Source organism: Nothoprocta perdicaria, unplaced genomic scaffold (assembly GCF_003342845.1).
Source record: "Nothoprocta perdicaria isolate Ctin4 unplaced genomic scaffold, notPer1 scaffold_50, whole genome shotgun sequence".
Classification (NCBI taxonomy): domain Eukaryota; kingdom Metazoa; phylum Chordata; class Aves; order Tinamiformes; family Tinamidae; genus Nothoprocta; species Nothoprocta perdicaria.
In genome coordinates, this window is record NW_020455755.1 from 4,282,180 (window position 1) to 4,305,529 (window position 23,350).

General features: G+C 39.9%; 2 protein-coding genes across 3 annotated transcripts in view; both read left to right on the forward strand.

Moving 5' to 3' along the window:
- The window catches only part of SHPK (sedoheptulokinase), an 8,164-nt gene extending 7,226 nt beyond the window's left edge, over positions 1 to 938 (forward strand). For both annotated transcript variants that reach the window (XM_026047866.1, XM_026047867.1), the window contains exon 7: positions 429 to 938. In XM_026047866.1, the coding sequence (XP_025903651.1) occupies positions 429 to 823 (395 nt within the window). In that variant the 3' untranslated portion in view covers positions 824 to 938. The remainder of the gene's footprint in view (positions 1 to 428) is intronic.
- Positions 939 to 2,360: 1,422 nt separating this feature from the next.
- On the forward strand, positions 2,361 to 15,557 carry LOC112954624 (transient receptor potential cation channel subfamily V member 1-like). Its single transcript, XM_026047869.1, has 17 exons — positions 2,361 to 2,611; positions 3,656 to 3,852; positions 5,864 to 6,167; positions 6,686 to 6,852; positions 7,262 to 7,414; positions 7,677 to 7,817; positions 8,261 to 8,559; positions 9,190 to 9,366; positions 9,891 to 10,055; positions 10,335 to 10,430; positions 11,050 to 11,120; positions 11,808 to 11,973; positions 12,677 to 12,743; positions 13,304 to 13,620; positions 14,211 to 14,338; positions 14,574 to 14,689; positions 15,294 to 15,557. The coding sequence occupies exons 3-17, from the start codon at positions 5,878 to 5,880 to the stop codon at positions 15,461 to 15,463; spliced, it is 2,523 nt and encodes an 840-aa protein (XP_025903654.1). The 5' UTR covers positions 2,361 to 2,611; positions 3,656 to 3,852; positions 5,864 to 5,877; the 3' UTR covers positions 15,464 to 15,557.
- Positions 15,558 to 23,350: the final 7,793 nt, after the last annotated feature.

Genomic DNA, 23,350 nt, shown 5'->3' on the forward strand with positions numbered 1-23,350 from the left:
TTTTTTTTTTTTTTTTTTTTTAATTTATTATTTTTCCTACTGGGTGCTACAATAGAGCAGTGAATTCTTATATCTTGTTTCAGCAAGCCCTTGAAGGAAGCTTTGCACTTAGCTTCAGGGACTGGATTGCATGTTAAGTCTGCCATTAGTGCCTTTACTGATGTTCTGTGTAACTTCACGCTGTGTAGGTGAAGAAGGATAGCTGTATTATCAAAAATGGCAGTTTCTGAAATCATTAAAAAGATCTAGTATCACAGTATATTGAGTGATAGGAAGAGGATTCAGAGTCCTAGAAAAGCAGTTAACTTTGGTACAGGGGAAAATGGATATATTTTACTGAGCAAGTTGGTCAGTGTCCATTTTAAGCCTGCATGTTTAAGCTATACTAGACTTCTTTGAATTAATAACATAGTATTTCCCTTTTGTAGGCCTTGAGGTTCAGGAGACTACGATCTATCCCAAGATAATCAAAGCAGCCTTGACCCAAAACAACAGCAAACTCTCAATCCATCCAACAGTGTTTGGAGAGAGGCACATGCCTGAGCAGTTGGCTTCAGTGACCAATATCTCTGTCTCTGACGTCTCCCTGGGTCACATAACAAGAGCTTTGTGCCGTGGCATCATTGAAAATCTCCATTCCATGCTGCCCTCCGAGTGTCTGACGGAGATGGGAGTGAGGAGGATTTTGGGAACCGGGAGTGCCCTTGCCAGGAATGAGGTGCTGAGGCAGGAAGCAGAAAGGATTTTTCCCTTCCCTGTGGTTTACGGGAAGGATGTTGATGCTGCTGTGGGGGCTGCCATGGTGATGTGCCACAGAAAATAAAGTCATTGTTCGTAATGGCCTGACATGCACTTTTTCTTTCCCCCTCTGCATGTAGGGTGTTTCCTTTTGCTTCCTAACCCTTTCTGGAGTGTTCAACGTACCATCTCAATCACCACAGCAAAAAACAGCTTGTATTTAACACTCGTTTCTGCTTCTGAATGTGCACAGAGGCTTCACATTTCCTTGCTCTGTCATTTCCATTTGTGAAATAAGAAGTAAATAACCACATAAAATTTGACTGAGTGACTGGGAAAGATCCATTAAGTTTCTGCATGAGATGATAATTTCATTCTAGGCTCATTTTTTCCTAGTATAAAATATGATTAGAGGAGCTAAGAGAGATGAGTAGCTTTCTGTAACTTGGTCTGATCTTTTCATTAAAGGCATCTTGTTCTTAAAAGCTGGCTCATTGTACACATACACATAGGTAGCAGTCTGGGCCCTCAAGCTTGTTTGAGGGGTTTGATGACACTTGCACAGAGTGAATGACATTTTTTACATGTTGCATATTGTCCCTGTAAAAGAGGAAATACAGCCTTAGCTTGCATGTCAACAAAATGATCTAAATAACATATGGAGGCTTTTTTTCTTTCCTGTGGTCATCCAAGTTCATTGCAGTGGATTCAGGCCAGAGGTATGACTAGGTCAGTAACATGACTGGAGACACCTGAAATGCAGGGCTTAAACCCTAATGCAGAATACTTTCACAGGGTGTGAGGGAGGTAGCTATTTTCCTTATTTGGCAGTATGTATTTTATGTTTAGTTTTTGGGTGGAAGAGAGAATTGAGGTTTCTCTGGAACAATCAGATTTTGTGATGAATGGGAGGTAGCCAACTCAGAAAGTTTTGTGAAGCCAGATCAATCCTTATCCCTTCAAACTGTGGTTTTACTTTTCAGCTGAATCACAATTAGCGTTTCTGAGAGATGGTCCACGGAAATGATTTGCTCTTGAAATACAATGCCCAGGTATTTTAGTGTATTTGATTTGAAGGTGTTTTTGCCATTCATTCAGGTACTGTGTTGTGTAAGTGAGCTTTAACATGGCAGGTGCCACGCTAGACTGTGAGCAGTTTTTAATGGTGAGTATTAATCATGAGATTTCCCTTAAAAATTCTATTTTTTAATCTCCTGTGCTATGTTCTTAAAATTGATTTCTGACCCTACTCTTTATTTTAATGTAAAAACATTCATGCTTTGCCAGACTAAAAGAGGAAGAAAGATAGTTTCATGTCATCTAGATAGAATTCTGTTACTTAGAACATCTATTTCAGATGAAACATGGATGTGTGTTCATATTGTGCACAATAACATAATCAGGACTGCTTTATTTTCTTAGTGGGAAGGCTGTTCTGAGAACTTAATAACAGAGACGGATTAATTTCCGTCTCCCTCCAGCCTTCCTCCCTGCATCTGTTCTGTTTGGTGTTTATAGAACTATTGTCATAAATAGGATTTGCCAAGTGTATGAAGTTGTTGAAAGACTTTGTTAAAAGTCTGTTTTTGTTATGTGTTGTTTTCTTTCTTTTGTTGTTTTAAAATATTTTTATATCAGCAGATCTGTTTTCATTTTTGTTGTCAGCTTTTTCTATAGCTATTCTACACATACCCACAATGGCACTGCAGCTGCTGTCAAGGATAAAACCAGCTGTGTCCACTTGTGTGCAGAATCTAGTAAAACTTGGCCTGGCTTTAGACTGAAGTGGTCTCTGGTACGTTTAGCAAAGTCCAGACTTTCTCTGACCTGCAGACAAGCCTTGGATACATCTGTAGGATCTGATCTGCTGATGGTAAGTGAAGAGAACTTCTAGTGGGCAAAAATCTTTCTCAAGCACAGCATACAAAGTGTGGGTGCATGGATGCAAGCCCAAGGAAAAGGAATAATTTGCGTAATTTCCTTTTTATTTATTACTGTACACTTTTCTTAGGCATTCACATCTCCTAATTAGTTTACACCCTTAAACCAGGTTCCTCCCGGGGTGGTGTACAATACTTCCTACTTACCAGCGTTAGTCTGTAATTCTTGTAATGACTGTTTGAGGTACTGTCTCCACAAGAGGAATGAGTCACAGAGGTGATGCGGGAGGCATCAAAGCGCAGGAAATAGTAGAAAACTTCAAAAGCTTGTACATCAGAGCATGCTAAGCCTGAAAGGAACTGAAGCCAGGAGTGGGAGAAGAGGGGAAAGGAGCAGCTCGCTGGAAAAGTTGTCTGTTCAACCTAGTCTTTGGCAGAGAGATCCTATATACATGATGTATTTAACAATACTTGACACTTTTTTTTTTGTAATTCTCTTTTTAGGGAATTAAAACCAGCCTGGATTAGATTCCTTTTTCCTTAGTGATGCTAACATTTAAAAAAATATTACATGTATATTTTTAAGTGCTACATAATAGGAACATGGAGTGCTCTTAGGATTTTTCTGTTACTGGGTTCTTCTCTAACTTGGTTCAAAAACAGTTTATCTTTAAGATATTTATCAAGATTTTATACAGCCACCAAGAGCCTCCAGAGAAGGTGAATGATTTCACAGAAGAGCTCGGGCATATTTTAGAAAGCTTTGCAAAGTGAAATGAAACTCTGATCCACACAAACAGTTGTGTTGTTTGGTGACTTGAGTGGGTTTTTTTTTTTGCAGCTTGAGTGACTTTTCAGAGAGGAAATCTGAAGAGGAGTGTCCATTACTAAATGCAATTATGGAGGGAAAAAAACAACAGCAACATATTGCAGTTCTTGTAAAAAGCTTTGCTAAACCTCTGGGAATAGTAGCTACTGATGCTTCTGCTTCCAGAGTTGTTTTAATGATTTTATTACTGTATTCCCTGTTCTTCTAGTGAACTTCCCTTGAGTCTAAAAAGTCATCAACACGTAGAACAATTTTGTGGACAAAGAAGTGGAGAAGCAAGCTGTGAGATCTCTTTGGTCCAGGCACCTAAGAGAAGGAATCTCCTGCGCCAAATTCCTGTAGATCAGAGGGTGCTTACTGAGACTGGAATATTTTGCAGAAGACAGGATTTTTTTTGCAATATTTGTAAGTTTTTCCTGTATATTTGAATAGCATGCTTGTTGGTTGTTTGTATGCTCTCTTTGGTATTTATCATTAGTTATGGTTCAGTTAGATACTCTCAACAACAGTATTTCCTTATATTTCATTTTGTTGCTTCCAAGTTTGATGTGCGTAAAATTCCAAGAGTCAAATAGATTGTGCGTTTTCTCAGATTAGAAAATTTTGTCTTTAATAACTCAAAAAATCTGTGATGGGTTTATTTCCCTTCAAAAAGCGACTTTTCAGTCGTTCAAAACCAACTTTATTATGACAGATGTTACCAACAGAACCTAGAAATAAAGCCCATATCATGACTAAAACAAAACAGAGCAAATTACGGGGGAGCCAAGATTAAATTTCTTTTGTTTATTCTCCTATTGCATTTATTCCATGGAAAATAAATGCTTTAATTTTCCCCAGAAACATATCTCAACATTTTTTGCTTGATTCACAGTAAATTGAGACCAAAAAGATGATTACATATGACTGTTTTCAGTCTTTTAAATATATATATATTTGTAAATTTATTTTTATAACTTCTTCCATAAACTAGTAATTGTTTTGTATTTTTAATATCAAGTCACAGATGAAAATATTTTTTCCTATACATAATTTCTTATTTGTAATTATATTATATGATTAAAATAACATATAACGTATAATAATTAAGATAAGATACAATGTTTTTCTTTCAGAGTGCTTCTCAGGATGCAAAGAATGCAAAAGGTTGGAGGTCACAACTTTATGCTGCTTTGCATCTAGTTACACTAAATGTGCAAGTTTGCAAATTGATGTTTTCATTCCGTGTACATTTTTCAAAATGTACAGAAAATGCAAATGTATGACAAATTTCATTCCCATCATACTTGCACTGGACAATGGAATTGTGCCTCAGTAAATATTAATCCCACAGAACTGAAAATCTGGCTTTCATGTAATATGTACGTTTATTGACATTTTCTCAGAACATTTTTCTGAAGAGAAACAGCTTGGAAGCATGTTTGTGACATTGTATTCACACTGAATGTAGAGAGAAGGTTATTGAACATTTTCAAGATTTTTTTAACCTCTCTGTGTTCACAATACTAAGATTTTAAAAGCAACCTGAGATTTAAAAGGCTGCTGAGCAGCCTTAGAAAAAATACTCCAAAAACTAGGAACAATGAAGTTCAAATATGATGTTGCTATTTCCAGATTATTTTGCATTCAGTGGTATGAATATCAATGTCTGGCTTGTTTAAGAGTTTGATAAGAAAGCAAAAAAAAATAATCTCTGCTCTATCTTCATTATTATTTTCTATCTTCTTTCAAATTCTTCGTCGTTATTAAAAAACAAGATCAGAGCTGTGGTCTTACAAGGATCTCTTATCTGTGGTAATGTTTTCCTTTCTGTTTCTGTGTCTCATGTCTGAGATGACACTAATCTCCCAAGAATCATACAGGCCAATTTTCATCGAGTGCTGTAGTAACTCTGGCAAGCTCATTAGGTGATAATTTTCCTGCAGGAAGCCCTTTGCATTCAGCATCACTGAGAAATGTTTATGGCACAAAACTCCCTATTTTTCTTCATATGCCAAATATATTCTTGAAAATATCTGTGGTACCAAACAGTAACTGGAGAGGAAATGCAGGGGTTGGAGGTTGCTCAGGGTTTAACAGCAATAACAGAACCTATATTGGAGGCAGAGGAAGAGGTTCCACTTAAAGCCAGGCAGCCAGCTCTGTAGCCCGGGAGGGCTCTGGGCCATTTTCATTTGCTGTCTCTCTTCTGAAATGGATAGAGACAATGAAGAGTAACAAACAGTGGGGGAATAACGACCTGCCAAACTGCTCCAACTCCAGGCAAAGTGACTATGCTTGTTGGTGTCACTTCTGGGATGACAACAGCCAATCCATTCCCTGCTGTTTCTGCGGAGTAGCCCTGTGAAAAAGGAGACTCACAGACTTGTAAGTGTTGAGGTGTGTGGTTTTTTTTTTTTTTTTTTTTTTTCCACAGACTGCTTGCTCATCATGTCTTCCATTCTGGGGAAGATGAAGAAGTTTGGCAGCTCTGATGTGGAGGAATCTGATGTGACAGATGAACACACGGATGGGGAGGACTCCCTGCTGGAAGTACCTGACAACCTCAACACCAAGGTGCAGCCACCCAAAAGCAGCATCTTTGCAAGACGTGGGCGGTTCGTGATGGGAGATAGTGACAAGGATATGGCGCCCATGGACTCCTTTTACCAGATGGATCACCTGATGACACCTTCTATCATCAAATTCCATGCCAATTTGGAGAGGGGGAAACTTCACAAGTAAGTTTGCCTTGCAAGATTTGGCTGTCATGAATGCAGTTTGCTTCAGGCTTTGTATCTTAGTGCAGCATTAATTATCCTCACACTAGCATGCCTAGAATTCTGTTATTTTCAGCACCATAGTCAGGACAATATTCTGTTGCATTAACTATTACCCTGCTCTTATATGTAAAAGTGATAATAGTTGTTGAAAATTCAGCCAATGGATGTTTCACCCAAAGTAAGTGACAGGCCTTAGTGACTTTAGACTGTTCAGTGAATAATTTTGAACAAGAACATAGAACGTCTGACTTCCTCTAGTTACTGTCAGACTTGAGTACTTCTTCAAATATTGTTCTCAACTTTTCAGCATCAAAACCAGAATTTTGTGGGAACAATTATCATCTTGTAGACTTTGCAGATCTATGCACTAGTAGTGTTTGCTACTTAAAACAAGCAAATAAAGCTGAGTAGTCTGCTTATTTGTAAAAGTTCTGCTTAATGCCAGTCTGTAAGGAACTGAAATTTACCCTTGTTAGGCTCCTATCTACTGATTCCATCACCGGCTGCTCAGAAAAAGCTTTCAAATTCTATGACCGCAGAAGGATCTTTGATGCTGTAGCTCAAGGCAACACAAGTGATCTGGATGATCTGCTACTCTACCTTAATCGGACCTTGAAGCATCTCACAGATGATGAATTCAAAGGTACCTTTTCGTGTCATCTATCTTCAGCCCTTTTCTTTTTCCCATAGTGCTATGGAGATGGGAAGGGGAAAAAAAGCATAATTGTGTTGAAAGCAAAGTAACCACAGAATCACAGAATGGTTGAGGTTGGAAGGGACCTCTGGAGATTAGCTAGTCCAACCCCCCTGCTCAAGCACGGAAGACCTCTCACCACAGAAGGACCTCTAATTGCAGATACTTCTCTCATTATTTGGGCAACTCCATGATTATGAGGTTGGAAGAAAATTTAGAAAAGTTTGAGAATTTTCCTGTGGAAATCCCAAATGGGCTTTCTTGTCTTTTCAAAAGATTCTCAGGAACTCTTGCATGGCTGGGACTCATCGTAGGTTTATAGTCACTTTTATATATCTGTAAATCTTTTGTGTTACAGAACCAGAAACTGGAAAAACATGCTTATTGAAAGCCATGCTGAATCTGCATGATGGGAAAAATGACACCATTCCACTGCTACTGGATATTGCAAAGAAAACTGGAACTCTGAAAGAGTTTGTTAACGCAGAGTATACTGACAACTACTACAAGGGTAAGAGACATGGCCAATGCAATGAACACTTCCTGATGACACTGAAGGTAGGGATGCCCTTTCTGATGTACACTGGTTCATCCACAGATTCAGAGAACTTGCATTTACTGCTGTGCCATCTGACATCCTTAATTATAAAATTTTTGCAGTGTGCAAAACTCTTAGTTCCACCCTTCTGCGTGGAGCTGAATGAATTGTGCCTGAAAGCTGTCAGTCTGCCTTACATGTTATAGATTTCTATGTCTCATGAGTGTCTCTGTAGGCCAAACTGCACTTCACATCGCTATTGAACGAAGGAATATGTACCTGGTGAAGCTCTTGGTCCAGAACGGAGCAGATGTTCATGCAAGAGCCTGTGGGGAGTTTTTCAGGAAAATCAAAGGGAAACCAGGTTTTTATTTCGGTATGAGTGAGCACACCATGTACTTTATTGATAATGTTATCCACATAATTATCTCAGGTGTAAAGCTGTTCAGATGATACTGTTTACCTGGGCCTGTAATCCTACCAGAAGGGTGGGATTTACAGAGCCACGGATGGGCTCTGATGATGTTTAGTGTTCAGTTTGTTGTCTGCATCCATTTATTTTCTGGGTTCTATAGTCTTTGAAAGGTTGTAAGCTTCTGCAACCCCTCGTTTCAGTGCTTTTATACCAGTGATTCTGTTTCAGTTAAACCAAAGCAAATGCAATTCTAAGAGCTGTCTCTGGAGCTGATAATGTATCAGATAAAATGCTCACCTTGTTCTCCTCATGATAGAAGATGAAAACTTTTAGTTCATGTATGTGAAGTAAACCTTGCCCATGTGCTGGGCTCTCTCACCGCTCATTCGCATTTATTACCCTAGGGGAGTTGCCTCTGTCTTTGGCTGCTTGCACCAACCAGCTCTGCATTGTGAAATTCCTCCTTGAGAATTCCTACCAGGCAGCTAACATCTCTGCTGAGGACTCCATGGGCAATACGGTCCTGCACACGCTGGTGGAGATTGCGGATAACACTAAGGACAACACCAAGTTTGTTACCAAGATGTACAATAATATACTGATCCTTGGTGCCAAAATTAACCCAATCTTGAAGCTAGAAGAACTCACCAACAAGAAAGGGCTGACACCATTAACTCTTGCAGCCAAAACAGGAAAGATAGGGGTATGTGGTCACATGTATATCATTGTCCAAATTATAGAGCACCTATAAAACATTTATATAAAGTAAACATTTTATGACTGCTTGTTGCATTGACCTGTTAGTTCATTCAATTCCTATTGATGCTGCAGTTTCACATGCAGAATTTTGAAATCCTAAAGGCTATGAAGTGTGTCTTTGGATGTCTAGTTTGCATTATACATATATCACCATTATTCATGTGCCAGCCAAGTTGGAAGAGAAAGGAAGTCTCTTTCATATCTGAGCTACCAAAGGCATTGGGCTTTTGGCTGGTATAACCCACTCTCTTGACAGTTCCTGTTTGCCATAAGTGCAGACTTGGAGATATGTAACAAATGTCTACATTTCTTTCTTTTCTGAAACAGGAGTAGTGGTACAGTGCAAGTGATAGAAAGTAAAGAGAGACAGACATATTCTTCTTTTTCATTCCCCTAGAAAACACTGAGAAAATTGATATTGTTTAGTTCAGCTTATGTTCTCTGCAGTCCTCCAGTAAGTTGACTTCAGGACGGTTAAATTAGGGAGAAATTAGCTTTGCCCTTTTAAGAAAAACTGAGGAATTTGAATTGCAGTAGCACTGAAATGTTTGTTATATTTTTCTTTTGCAATTAGATTTTTGCTTACATCCTCAGACGAGAGATCAAAGATCCTGAATGCAGACACTTGTCTAGGAAGTTCACTGAATGGGCCTACGGACCTGTCCACTCATCTCTTTATGACCTGTCTTGTATAGACACATGTGAGAAGAATTCAGTGCTTGAGATCATTGCCTACAGCAGTGAAACACCAGTGAGTATGCACCTCTTTGGCATTTTCTTCAAAGGCTGGGGGACTGCTAAGGGAGGGATCTATATTCCACACGATGCATATTTTTAAAGATCTTGCCCTTCTGGCAGGGTGAGGTGCTAATGTCACTCAATGCCATTTGTATTTCCCCAGGCTTGGAAGGAGGAGTTGGGTGCTGGTTATGTCCAGCAGAGTTGGAGTCTCTTGCCATCCTTTTCTGGGGTCTGTGTCATTTCCTGCCATTTCTTTATCCTTCTTGCCTCCTCCTCTTGTGAGGAAAGAGCTTCTAGTGGGTAGAAAAAGGAGCCTGGGTGGTGGGAGCTATTTCAGCTGTCCCTCTCTCTACTCCCAACTGTGCAAAAGTCAGTTTTCCTAATTTCTATAAAACTGAAATTTCTATAAAGCTTTCTCCTTTCTTGAGTTAAAGGTTATCAGAGGGAACATTTGCTGAAGATAAGTATTTGCTATTTTCAAAGCCCATTAGATACTGATCCTGTCGAGGTTCTCCTCTTTGTCATTCCCATCAGAACCGTCATGAGATGCTGCTGGTGGAACCTCTCAACAGGCTGCTGCAAGACAAGTGGGACCGGTTTGTCAAACATTTATTTTACTTCAACTTCTTTGTCTATGCCATGCATATCATCATCCTCACCGCAGCTGCCTACTACAGACCTGTGGAGAAGGGGCAAAGGGTATGTTACTGCTGTCACGTATCAGTGGCATCAGCCAATGTATGATATCCCAAATCTGCCTGCCATTTGGTAGTGTGCTCCTAAGGTTAATTTTCCTTCTTTTATAAAGGTAAGAAGGAAATTTTGACCCTGCTTGCTTCCCAGCCCTGCTCCCTTTCTGCAGCACATTAGAAACTTAACCTATCGCTTAGGAAATGTAGTTGCTTTCAGCTGGTAGAAAGGACAGGTCTTTCCTATCTCCAGCTCTGCTGAACATTTTTATATTCCTGTCTTATACAGCCTCCCTTCACGTTTGGTCACAGCACTGGGGAATATTTTCGAGTGACTGGAGAGATCCTGAGTGTACTGGGAGGTCTCTATTTTTTTTTCAGAGGGGTAAGATATTTGAAAGTTTTCGTTTGTGTTTTTTTTTGTGTAGGTGGAAATGAGATCCAAAATCACCTTTCCCATTCATTAGAAAAGATTGCTAGGATAATGCACATCTTAGTCAAAAGCCTCATTTTTTTCCTCTGAGTAGTAGCTTTAAGATTAGATTAAGATTAAGATAAGTTCCCAGGTACTGCTTTATCTATTGCATGGAAAGGAAGATGCTAAGAATTCAAGGAGCAGCACAGTAAATAGCAGTTGACCAAAGCTTAAGAATGGCACATTACAAATAACTAAGTCTACATTAAAGATTTCCTATCTTAGCTTAGAGTCATCGTGCTTTGTCTTGGCAGACAGTGAAGAGTGTACAGTGAATATGATGAGAGGTCCTCTCATGGGGCCACTACCTGAACAGGTTGCTGCCTTCAAAAGAGGCCCCAGGTGTCAGAGAGACCTGGTGCTATCAAGAGTCCTCAGTGAACACTGCACCAGTGTCACTCTTCAGCTGTTCTTGTGAGATCCTGTATAGCTACCCAGTCCAGGGGCTTGTTGGTGCATTTACGTGGGATATTTCGTCACTCTTTGGATGCAAAGCTGGTATTCATTCCTCTTCTGGTTTTCTTTCCAGATACAGTATTTTGTGCAGAGGCGCCCATCATTCAAGACACTGATAGTTGACAGCTACAGTGAGGTTCTTTTGTAAGCTCCAATATTTTTCATTGTGTTTCAGCATGAAACAAAGGAGTGCATGATATCTGTAGCTTTGTCTGAAGCCAATTCTAGCAGGTAAAAGTTCTGCTATAATTTCCTGGGCCCTTATAAAGCAATTGTCAGTGGATACTGTGGCATTCAAAAGAGAGGATTACTCCAAAGTAACGTCCTTTGGAGATAAAGCAAATGAAAGTCTGAGAAGTTAAGTAACTGGCTCATGCAGCAGAGTTAGGAATAGATCTCCAGGTCAACTGACTTACAATCCAGTGTGTTTGCTGGATGTGCAGGAGTCCTTCTGTTCCTGAAAGGAGCTTTTCCTCTCCGTAATTTAGACCCTTTGGTTTCCCATCTGGATGGCAACTAAACATGACAAATTCATGGAATGGTGCAGTGGTTCATAGAAAGAAAGAGAGCGCCAAAGGAAATGTGTGTTTCTTCAGGGACTTTGCTTCCCTGCAGTCACAAGGAAGGACAAGAATGAGACTACAGAAGTTTGTAAAAGAAATTGTAGGGTTTGTAGAAGTGAAAGAGTGAATGGGAGAGAGGAAATGTCTGCCAGGGCTCCTGTGTGTTTTGGAGAACCTCTGATGTTACTGCATGCATCATGGTACTCCTCCATTCACACTACCTGTGGGTGACTCTGCAATCAGCATTCACACTGCACCTGTATTTCAGCTTTGTTCACTCCCTGCTCCTCCTGAGCTCTGTGGTGCTGTACTTCTGTGGCCAGGAACTCTACGTGGCCTCCATGGTCTTCTCGTTGGCTCTGGGCTGGGCTAACATGCTCTACTACACCCGTGGCTTCCAGCAGATGGGCATTTACTCTGTCATGATTGCAAAGGTCAGTCTGGTGAACGGGTAGTGAAGCCAGCTGAGTGCTCAGGTCAGGAAACTCTTGCTAGCGACCCTAAGAAAGAAGTAGCAATATATATCTCCAGGTGCCATTAGGAAGGCTCACATCACTCAGCTACACTCAGCTATTCTTTTATGATCGAAGAGGTCACATTTAAAGTCATGTAGAAAAACACCTGTTGTTCATACATGCCCTTTAAAACAATCTTGATTCGCTGTATTACTTGCAATGCTTCAGAATAACCCTATGATTAGGTGGATTTGGATATAAAAAGATTCAAAACAGTGCAGATTTTGTCTATGATGAAATAGCACAGCTTTCTACCAGCTGGAGCTTTCTTTAGGAACATGTAGAATCTTACAAAACAGAGCAATTAGCTAAGAGGCAGTAGCAGACTATAAAGCTCTATGTAGGATTTAACCAACTAGGGTAAGAGAGGAACAAAGAGACAGCTGTCCCAGTGTGGTTTATATTCACAAAGATGAAACTATTTTGACATGCATATGTGTGTAAACAGTTGCATGTTTAATGGAGAAAAATATTGATTACATCATCTGGATAAAAAAGTTGAATGGAAGAACAAGTTAGCAGCGAATGCCTTCTTGAGCTGAAGCAGTGTTTTCTACCAGTCTTTTTTGCAGTTTATATTCAAGTTTTACAGATATAAAAATGTTCTATTTCCATCTTGCAGATGATCCTTAGAGATTTGTGTCGCTTCATGTTTGTCTACCTAGTATTCCTCTTGGGATTTTCCACAGGTAAGATGATATTTGGAGTTACTTCTTGCTACATTAGAATCAGCCAATGGAGATACCACAGAATCACACAATCACAGAGTCACAGAGTGGTTGAGGTTAGAAGGGACCCCTAGAGATCATCTAGTCCAACCTTCCTGCTCAAGCAGGGACACCTGGAGCATGTGGCACAGGGTGGCATCCAGGTGGCTTTTGAAGACTTCCAGAGAAGGAGCCTCCACAACCTCCCTGGGCAGCCTGTGCCAGGGCTCTGACACCCTCACAGTGAAGAAGTTACTCCTCACATGGAGATGGAACTTCCTGTGTTGCAGTTTGCACCCATTACCCTTTGTCCTGTCACTGGCCACCACTGGAAAGAGCTTGGCCCCTTCCTCCCTACATTCCCCCTTCATGAACTTACACATGTTAATCAGATCCCCTCTCAGCCTTCTCCTCTCTAGGCTAAACAGGCCCAACTCAGTTGTATCTTACAGAGGAATTTTGTAACTATGACGGGGACAATGTCCCAGAAAGATATTGTCTTATTTTATGCCATAATTTTTATTTATTTATTTATTCAATAGCTGTGGTGACTTTAATTGAAGATGACAATGAAGGGCAAGATACCAGTAGTGCTGACTATACCCGGTGCTGTCATCCAAAACGAGGCCGTACTTCCTACAACAGTCTGTATTACACCTGCTTGGAGCTTTTCAAGTTTACTATTGGGATGGGGGACCTGGAGTTCACGGAGAACTACAGGTTCAAATCTGTGTTTGTCATCCTTTTGGTTCTCTATGTCATCCTTACTTACATCCTCCTGCTCAACATGCTCATTGCTCTGATGGGAGAAACTGTGAGCAAAATTGCACAGGAGAGCAAGTGCATCTGGAAACTCCAGGTATTTTGGGTCTTTGAGGCACTATTGTAGAATTAGGGTGTGGGGAATAAGGAATTTCACAGAGAATTTGTAGGAACTGGCTTGTATCTAAATAACAAATTTCTCCTTATTTCTCATTCAGCTGAACAGATGCAAATTTATAAGCAAACTTATTTCTTTTCCATACATGTCTGATGTTTTGCCTGAGCAGATGTTTTCATTGTTCCACAGGTGATCAGAATTTAAGAAAAGGAGTACTTTTGTAATTAGACAAGTTATTTGGGCTTTCGATAATGGAAAATCTGGATGAAAGTATGAAGACAGGGCTTATGCAAGGACGCAGTAGAGAGTGAGGGGGAAGGTGAAAATCTTTTCCAGAGTCTCAGACAAATCCACATCCATTTTCCTTCTGGGCATGAAAGAGAATTTCATAGTTCTAACCTAAGGGCAGTAATTCATCGTTTTAAATGTTCATTAGTGATGGATATGGTGCTTGTTCTAAGATGATAATAGTGATAAAATCTGAAGGTTTCTTTTATAAAGGAAATATTCAGGGTTTGTATGACTTGAAATAGCAACTTCGCAGCACATTTCTTTCTTTTACCTGCTAGAGAGCCATCACAATCTTGGATATTGAAAACAGCTACTTGAACTGTTTGAGGCGCTCGTTCCGATCTGGGAAGCAAGTCTTGGTGGGGATCACGCCTGATGGCCAAGATGATTACAGATGGTGCTTTAGGTAATCTTCCGTGTCAAATGAATCTATTATGAGCAAATAACTATAACATTGAAGTATCTGAAAATGGTAGTGGGAAGCACAACTTTTCCTTTGGGGATCTCCTCTGAACAGTGATGTGTTAACACTGTCTGCTGTACTCAGCTTACCTGAGACATGGCAATATGAGATATAAACTTATCATGAAGTTATTTGTTAATGCTTAGACTAGATCTTGCTTTTCTCCTTCTCTCCCTAGAGTTGATGAAGTGAACTGGTCCACGTGGAATACTAATCTGGGCATAATCAATGAAGACCCTGGGTACTCTGGGGAACTCAAACGAAATCCCAGCTACTCTATTAAGGCTGGTCGAGGTGAGGGTTTCGGTGACTTCAGATCCCTGAAACACAGGGTTTCAGATTCTGAAATGGACTGCACACTGATAACAGAAGCAGCACAGGTTAATTTTCAGAGGGCAGTCAGTTTATACACTCGATAATGATAATGACTGCAGCTAGTTTAATGGCTTTTTCAATCAATGCAAAATATAAAGGATGAAGTGGACTCATTATTCACTTAGCAGTTCTATTCTTTGGAATAAAAGCCCCAGAGATTCTTTATTCAGATTGTAGATTTTGAAAGGCAGATAATGAGAGTAAATCCTGAGGAGCAGGGCAGTGTCTAACAACAGGCAGATATCCCAGATATCCAGGAGGCTACCTAGACACCCCAGACTCTCCAGTTTGGGAGCTCAGCACTGAGCACAAACGTGTTCAACTCTAAAATCAATCTCTGCTGTGCCTTCTGTCTCAGATATGGAAAACTTGTGGAATACTGTTGGGGGGAAGGAGTATATAAACATAAAGTCCTTTTTTTTTTTCCTATGTCTTTCTTTTTCATCAGCTTTCTGTTCAAACCACTGTTATATTTTCCTTTTTCTATAGAGGAGAAAACATCAACCATTCCTTTCCTTTTTAGTTTCAGGAAAAAACTGGAAAACATTGGTTCCTCTTTTAAGGGATGGAAGCAGGAGAGAAGAGACACCAAAGCTACCAGAAGAAGTCAAATTAAAACCCATTCTGGAACCTTACTATGAGGCAGAAGACACTGCCGAGACATTGAAAGAGTCACTTCCAAAGTCAGTGTAATTGTAGTTTGTTTATAGAACAGATTATTCTAGTTGCCTGTGTTGGTGCTTACAAGCATAGAATTAGGCACTTTTGTTCATAAGAACAGGGATTTATGGAGAAAAGTCAAAGGAAATTACTATATGGAAGGAACATATGCTAAATAAACTATTTGTTATCTAAGCTCATGTCCACATGGTTATCTTTAATAATCTGCAAAAAAAAATGGCTATTTAGTACTTGATTTAAGCCGATGAAGTATGAGAAACACTTTGCATAAAAGGAAATAAATTTGAATTTTCCCGCTCTTGAGAGCTTGCCATAAGGGAGTGATCCCTTTTCCTCCTGATTTTCCAGTTTTTGTCTATTTCTTTTATTCTTTCAAATTGCTCTCATGCTTTTTTTTTTTTGAAGACACTGCATTCTCCTCTGAGTCATCAACTGTCATTATGGCATGAAGGACTCTGTTTCCCAGGGCATATTGGGAAGAAGACTGGCATTTGCATCATTAGCTGACAGGAGTTTCCCTGAATATTCTCTTGTTGATAATATGAAAACCACAGAAGCATCTCTACAAAAATGGCCATCATTTGACAATCCCAAACACAAATTTCATATATTCTTCTTTTGGATTGTTCTGCTTTTGGATTTTCTTTCCATGTTTTAAAAAGTATTGGTGTGAGAAGCTGCAGGCCACGATTTCGTGGCATGACAACAAATATATTCTATGAAATTTTAAATGTTGGATGGTTAAATCAATGAAATAAATGTTATGCTTACAGCGTCTGAGTAAACTCCAGAATTCAGTTATTTTTACTGCTGCTAAAAGGATCACAAATTTGGCATTTATTTAGATAACAGATGAACTTGGAACAAAGTAAGAAATAGTGGTTATAGAGAATATGTATTTCAAAGGTCAGATTTATAGTAATACTGTTATGTATAGTAGTACTGTTATGTATAACAGTAATAATGTTAGTATCAGAAGCTTTTTGTTCTTGACTTCAATAGTAACAGGAGGAGGAAAGATCTGATGTTGCGAATCAATCTGGCTCGATATACACAGGATCAGGAAAATAGAGAGAATAGCCAGACGTTCAAAATTACAGACAGGAACTCTGGAAAGAGAAGAATAGGAGGGATTTCTGCATCCTTCCAAAAAGCGTTTTGACAAAAAGGAATTTTAAGGGTAAGAAAATTTGTCTTATAGCAACTTATAGCTGGCCCAGTAGAGTAGTGCTGGGTATCAGTAAAGCAGCAAGACGTAGCAGCCTTTAATGTGCAAGTGCAGGCAAGGTGCATATGCAGGTATCTTTATGCCAACAGTTTTAAAGTGTGAGGTTAAGTCTGAACTTGTGCACTGTTCCTGTGGTTGCACTTGAGCTTCAGATGTGTTAAAGATCTTCTGGAAAACTGCACCAGACTGCACAGCCCTTTGGCAGCGAGAGCCGCTGTGCCTGGCCCGGGATGTGTCAAAAGCCTGTGGTCACAGAACATCCGTATGAGTCACTGCACGTTGAAAGTGGTGGTGTGCTGGAAGAGCCAGCAACAAGTTATTGGGAAAATTGGAAACCATAGAAATAGAAAGTCTGTGCACGCCATTTCATCAACACATCCTATAATTTTTTTGCATTAGTAAGGTATTGAAACATTCGCTGTCCTTAAGGCGAGGCAATTAATATATTTACATACACAGTGCCTGCTACTGCTCACATTATTAGATGAAATAGTGTTTGGAGCCATTGCATTTACAGCAGTCAGGATTTCTCACAGTACTTCTTTCTCCTAGGATGTTACAGAAAAGTATTTCAACAGAGTTCTAGGATCTAGCTGCTTTATTTGAAATAGTAGCACCATCTAGAGGATTATTAGTCCCTGTTTCTTTTGTTAATCGACATCATTCAGGGCAGATCATTTTATTTCATAGAGTTTGCGGAATACAACCATAAAAATGTCAAAGTACTTGAAAGAAATCCTTTCCAAAAATCCATAATTTAAACCCAACAAGCCCTTAATTTTTGACTGTGATGAGAAGAAGAACACAGAGATGTTTGAAGTTCAAGTTTCTACCATTACAAAAGTACATCTCTCTAGACTTTGGAGGGCTGCATCGTTAGCTTATTAGTTTGCACCTTGGGAGTGGCAGGCAGCACTGCCCACAGGACAGACAGTAGGAGAAAGAGGCAGAACAACAATGATAGGATCGTTCTTCTCAGCATTTATTATTATTTGGTATTTATGGAGTCTCCTGTATTTTGCCAAGAGAGGGGTTATCTGTGACCCGAGGCAAACACTGGTGCTGCTAACACAAAGCAGCTCTTTACTATGCTAATCCCAACCACTTCATGTCTGAGCTGCTCCCTGGGCAGTGGCCACAGGTGCCTGCCCTTAGTGCAGGAGCTGCAATGAGTCAGGTGGAGATGACTGCATGAGCAGGTGGAGAAGAGCACAAAAGTGCAGAAAGGGAAAGGGAAAGTGCTGCTTCACCTTGGCAGTGAAGGAGGGGTAGAAACTGGGATCTAAGACTAGGTTTTCTACTTTCTTTCTCTTGCATATACTAGAATAATTTCTGTGAGCCCTAGCCATGAATTGGGGCACTGCTGTGCAAATGCAAAATAGAAATGTGGGGATTTTTTTTTTCCTCCCCCAAAGCTAGCAGCTCAGCTATGAAAGAAAAGGCAAGAGTAGATTAGAGACAGGCAGAGGGGTGTCATGTGCAGTACTGCTCGTTGGGGTAGGCAAAGGTCTTCCTCCTTGCTGGAGGAATCTGAATTTAGAAAATGTAATTAATGTGCCTGGCTGCTGGGTAATTTTGACAGTGCTCCTCTTGGTGCTGTTTCTTCGGAATACCAGATTCTTTTGCTTATCCTGAGGGTAAGAAAGTGACAACAAATAAGCTACGTGTATGGTGACACAGTTGCAGAGAAGACGCTCGTAATGGGGCTGACTGCACTCCCCTGTCCTCTGGTCACTGTGACTATCTGCTATGCCAGGAATCCTTGGGGAATCCAAAATCCAGGTAGGACTGTCAAGCACAACAATATTGCTGGAGAGACTGGCTTTCCCCTGGAGTCTGGACTGTACCAGCTGTTCAGTGCTATCTCAGTGATATTTTTCTGGAAGGATTTTCCCCCAGGCAAATATGTACAACCTAACACATATCTCTATTGCTCAGCTGTCCACAATAATCTCTTATTTCATAGTATGCCTAATATTTACATATTTGCAGGTGCCATTCAGTTGTCTGGATGGAGGTCACAAGCTCTTCACAGAGGTAGAGCAGTTCACAGATACAGTCATTATAACGAGTTTAACTTTAAGAGTGAAACAATTGGGGAGATAATGTTACTGAAGCTGTTAATGCACAGCCGGGAATACACTGTTTAATTTTGCTAGCTGCAGTCTCTGCATTTGAAAATGCATTTTTTAACTATTTGCTTGGCATGTTGCATGGTGTATATGTCCAAAACCAGTATTTTCAGGCCAGAATTCAGCTGTTTCTCAAAGTCCGTTATCTTTCAAACTTCAGAGTGAAAACATTTAAACAAAAAGTGAGAATTTCAGTAACATCTGAAAAACAAATAAGGAATGATGTTGATGAAAATTCAGGTACAATTATTAAATAAGCATTTGTAGACATAATCACTGACTAAAAATGCTCTCAGTTTTTGGTCTAGGACAAACTTGTATGAATTTCTGTGAAAACAGCAGCATGATCCTCTTTGAGTTCAGGATTAGACTCTTTTTTTTTTTTTGCTATACAATAAATTGAAAGAGAGATAGTAACACCGATTAAGCAATAATTATTTAATTATTTTTTTCCCTTTTGCACTTTGTGCAAAATGCCATGGAGAGCGTTAAGGATCAAGATTGATTTATTGATTTAAGATGTATAGCTAGGGTTGCTTCCCCCCTCCGCTGCTCTGTTTTCTGGTAGCATAAAAAGATCTGTTGCGAGGGAGACAACTGGCTGCTTATAGTTAACTGAAGAGGAATCAATAACAGGAACTCTTTCAATGCTAAGGTCTGAACATGTGGGAAGAAAATCTGACTGCTAAAATCAAGAGTTCAATGACAGAAAGCAGGTTCATAAGATGGAGAAAACTCTGCCTTGCTGCATTGCATGTGGATTGATGTCTGTATTTAGGACATCATATCTGACAGATATCTGACTCTCCTAATGCACAGTGTCAGCACACAAACAACACCTTCCTTTCCTTATATCTGGTTTCGAGTTAGGTGGAAAAATCTATGGGAAAATGATAGCATCTTATGCTTCTACTACTGAAGTACCTCTTTGTGTGGTTCTTCAACATAAACTATGCTGCTAGCACTAAATGCATACACGTTCTTTCAAACCCCAAGTCAGTATGTGATCTCTTGCACGCTCCCCACAACAGAACAGTTCTGAAATCTTTCCTGCAGAAGTGAAGGGAGTTTAAATGCACAGTGAAAAATCATGGAGTCTCTTGTGAATCAATTAAACATTAAGCTCAGGGGAACAGGCTGATACTGGTGGTTGGCATGCAGTGTTTTAATATTTAAGCTTTGGATTTTTTTAAGGCATTTGGCAAATGGTATGCTGACAATAAGTAATTTACAATTATTCTCCCTATTACCCGTTATTATTTTTTTAAAAAAAAAAAGCTTTTTAGACAATGCTTTTCCTCTTAGTAGGTCCCTGTTGGGATAGCAAAAATCAGAGAATAGAATTTTAAATAACTTCCTAAAGCGAGTTTTATTCTGATCATGTCATATAACAGCAGAACAGCTAATGCAGCTCTGACTCCCTCATGTCAGATGGCAGATTGCCAAATGCTCAATCGCTCCCATCTGGGGTTTCCTTCATCTTGCTCATTTTAGTTTCTAGCAAGTCTAGCGCTTATTAGAAAAACAAAATATTGGCGCTTATAAGAAAAACAGGCTGCAAATGTGCTGCTTACTGGTACTGTGTGGACTATTCAAAACTAACATTTCAAGTAATTTTCCATGGGAGATCTGTATTGAGGTATTAATGTTCCTGACCTTTATAGCATCTCTATTAGTAACTGGTCAAAAAAAACCAGCATAGACATTATTGTTTGAAGCCCTTTTGACATTGAAGCAGCTGGTAACTGTTGTAAAATTCTGTGAAATAATCTATGCCGCTTATGGCATAGATTATTCAGAAGCCTTCCATGGCTTCTGAAAAATGTGAGCCTTGTCAGAAACCCCACGGTGGAACAGGTCTGGAAACATAAAGGGTAAGCAGGTTAATGATTAAAACCATCAGAAAATGTTTGCACAGATGTGACTTACTGTAGTTCTACCTCTTGCTTCCTGCCTCTTAAGTCTGCGCTTAAAAATAACTCAGCTGAAGCTCACAACACGGATGTCTAACACTTGCTGTTCTTATTTGTTTTCAGGAGGATTAGCCAGAAGCAGGCTGGGTTTGCACTTCCCAAATCTGACAGTTGCAAAGAAAAAGCCCCATTTCGGTACAACAAGTCAAGACTGTCCTCACAACAGAGTGAGACTCTAATCCAGTGTGTGGCCTCCAAGCATGTGAACTGTTGCAGCTCTTGTACTTCCCCGCACCTCTTTCTAGGCAGGTTTGATGAGTGCATTGGACTCTCTTACTGTAATTTTTTTTTTTTCTTTTGGCTACCTGGCATTGCATTATAAACTCACTGCCTCTCAGGTCTAGCTGCCTTCAGAATTCAAGGTACTGCTTGCTGCCAAATTCAGATTTTCTCTCTTTACCAGAGGAATTTCCTAACCAGTGTGGTGCTGTGGTTTAGATGAGAGTTAAAAGAAGAGTCCTCAGTTGCACCTTTACCTAGTTTTATTATTATTATTACTTTACCTATTCTCACATGTGGCTCTCCTGCCTCAGAATATCTTAAATTAAACAGTCAACCAGCACCTGGGAGCTCATCAGAGCAGCTGCCTGGATACTGTAGGATACTAGCTTAGGCACAGTCCCTGAGCAAGATGTGTCCCGCCTTTCTGACGCAGGATTGGGAATATATCATCATGCATCTGCCTTGGGCAAAGCAGGATGTACACTCAGCACATCTGACCAGAGATCTTGCTGAGGCAAAATGAAGCTGGTCCAGGCATGGCCCGTTTCACCATGCGACTTGTGCAAAGCAAATTTCCTTCCAGAGACAGAGCAGTGCTCCCTAGTGCTTCATGCTGCAGGTTTGACCTTCATTTGAGGGAAATATTTTTGTTTCCTGAAACACGTACCAGGATCCTTTTCTCTCTCTCTATCTCTCTTTCTTTTTTTTTTCTTTTTTTTTTTTTTTTTTATTAAAAACCTTGTGTGTTGTGCCATAACATACCATAAACTCGCTGTGACGTAAAGGGGCATCATTTGCAACCCAAATGCGTGTGCATGGCTGTTTTCTTTTGAGAACAGTACGTAAACTGTAGAGGGCTGTGGCTGCTTTAGATACTCTACTGCTGCCATTAAGTCATCCTTAAGCGACTCGGCTTTAGTAACACTTTGGTGTATAATTATTGCGTGTGTATGTGTCATCCCAGCTTGGCAGCTATGAAGTCAAGAGTTTGTTGTCTAGCGAGTTTCTCTCAACTGCCTCATTTGCAATGCAACAGGTCCGGTAAGACTGCAGCTCCTGGGCTGCGCTTCTGCGCTTTCCCTCGGACGAGAAAACCACTCCACTGAAGGAGGCTGTTTTTGCGTTTTTTGGGGACGTTTTTGAGCCTGATTATAGCTTTACTGCTTTAACAGATCGGTGCCTTTGGATGTTGCCCCAGCATCAGTGGGATCCTGCCTCTGATGCCTATTCTACGCCTGAATGCAAGTTTTCTCAGCATGGTAAGTTGTGTGAGCGCTACTGGGAGTGCTTGGGTAGGTGTGATGCTCTTGCAGAGGATGAAATCTTATGTCTTTCAGCTAGAGAAGGCTGCTCTGTTATGCTTCTAACTGTTTTTCTAGCCTGTTAATCTTTTTCCTGAACTGTGTACCATTGAAAACATTCAGAAGTGAGGAAGAACAAATTGGCCAATTGCATTCGTATTTTTCAGCTTGATGCACTGTAGCTTTTCCTAATTTCTGTGCTAAGAGGATCCAGAATCTACTGTTATACAAATTTACTTAAAATAGTATTTTCACCTCCTATTGAAAGTCCCAGTTATTGTAGTGACTGTTAAAAGGAAAATACCCAAAGTGTTTTTCTCAGGGAAGAAAGGTTTCTCCTCCAAGGGATTTAAGATTTCTCTTTAAAAAAGCCGTTCTAGGAAGGAACAACTTTTTCATCAAGAAGAAAATGACTTTTAGATAACACTAATCTCTACTAAATTTGCACATCTCTCAAAATCAACAATTTCTAAGTCTTAAGAGAAAGACAAAACTCTGTCAAGAGTAACTGTCTCCTGATAGGATTTATATCATAAATAATACATGAAAGCAAAAATGTGATTTTTATCATTTTTCCCTAGGGTAAGGAGATGTTTTTTTCTACAAGCTGGTAAGAATTGGCTTGTAGCTGCTGGGAAGGGTGGTCTGTGCTGTAGATGTTCAGAGGATCGAATGAATTAAGCAGCTATTAGTAGTTGCTTCTGCTCCTCTGCCCCTAAGGAAGTAGTTTCTTCTCATGATAGCTTGTCTATTTCTTGTCATTTGTACAATTCTCTCTTTAGTTACTTTGTGCTAGCACTGATGTATACAGATATAGATATGTATGATTTTTGCTGGTCTCAGGTAAGCATAAAGAGGATCTGTGCGAGAGCACTAAGTACCACTTGCTGTAGTCCCATTCACCCTTGCAGATAAATGACCTTTTTGTATCTCCAGCACACCCAAGGCGAGATACTAAGTCCTCAATGTACTCACTGTCCCCTCCAAAGTAACTCCTAATGCTACAAATCAACACAGCATTTTTGTCTCCTTGCCCGCTTCAA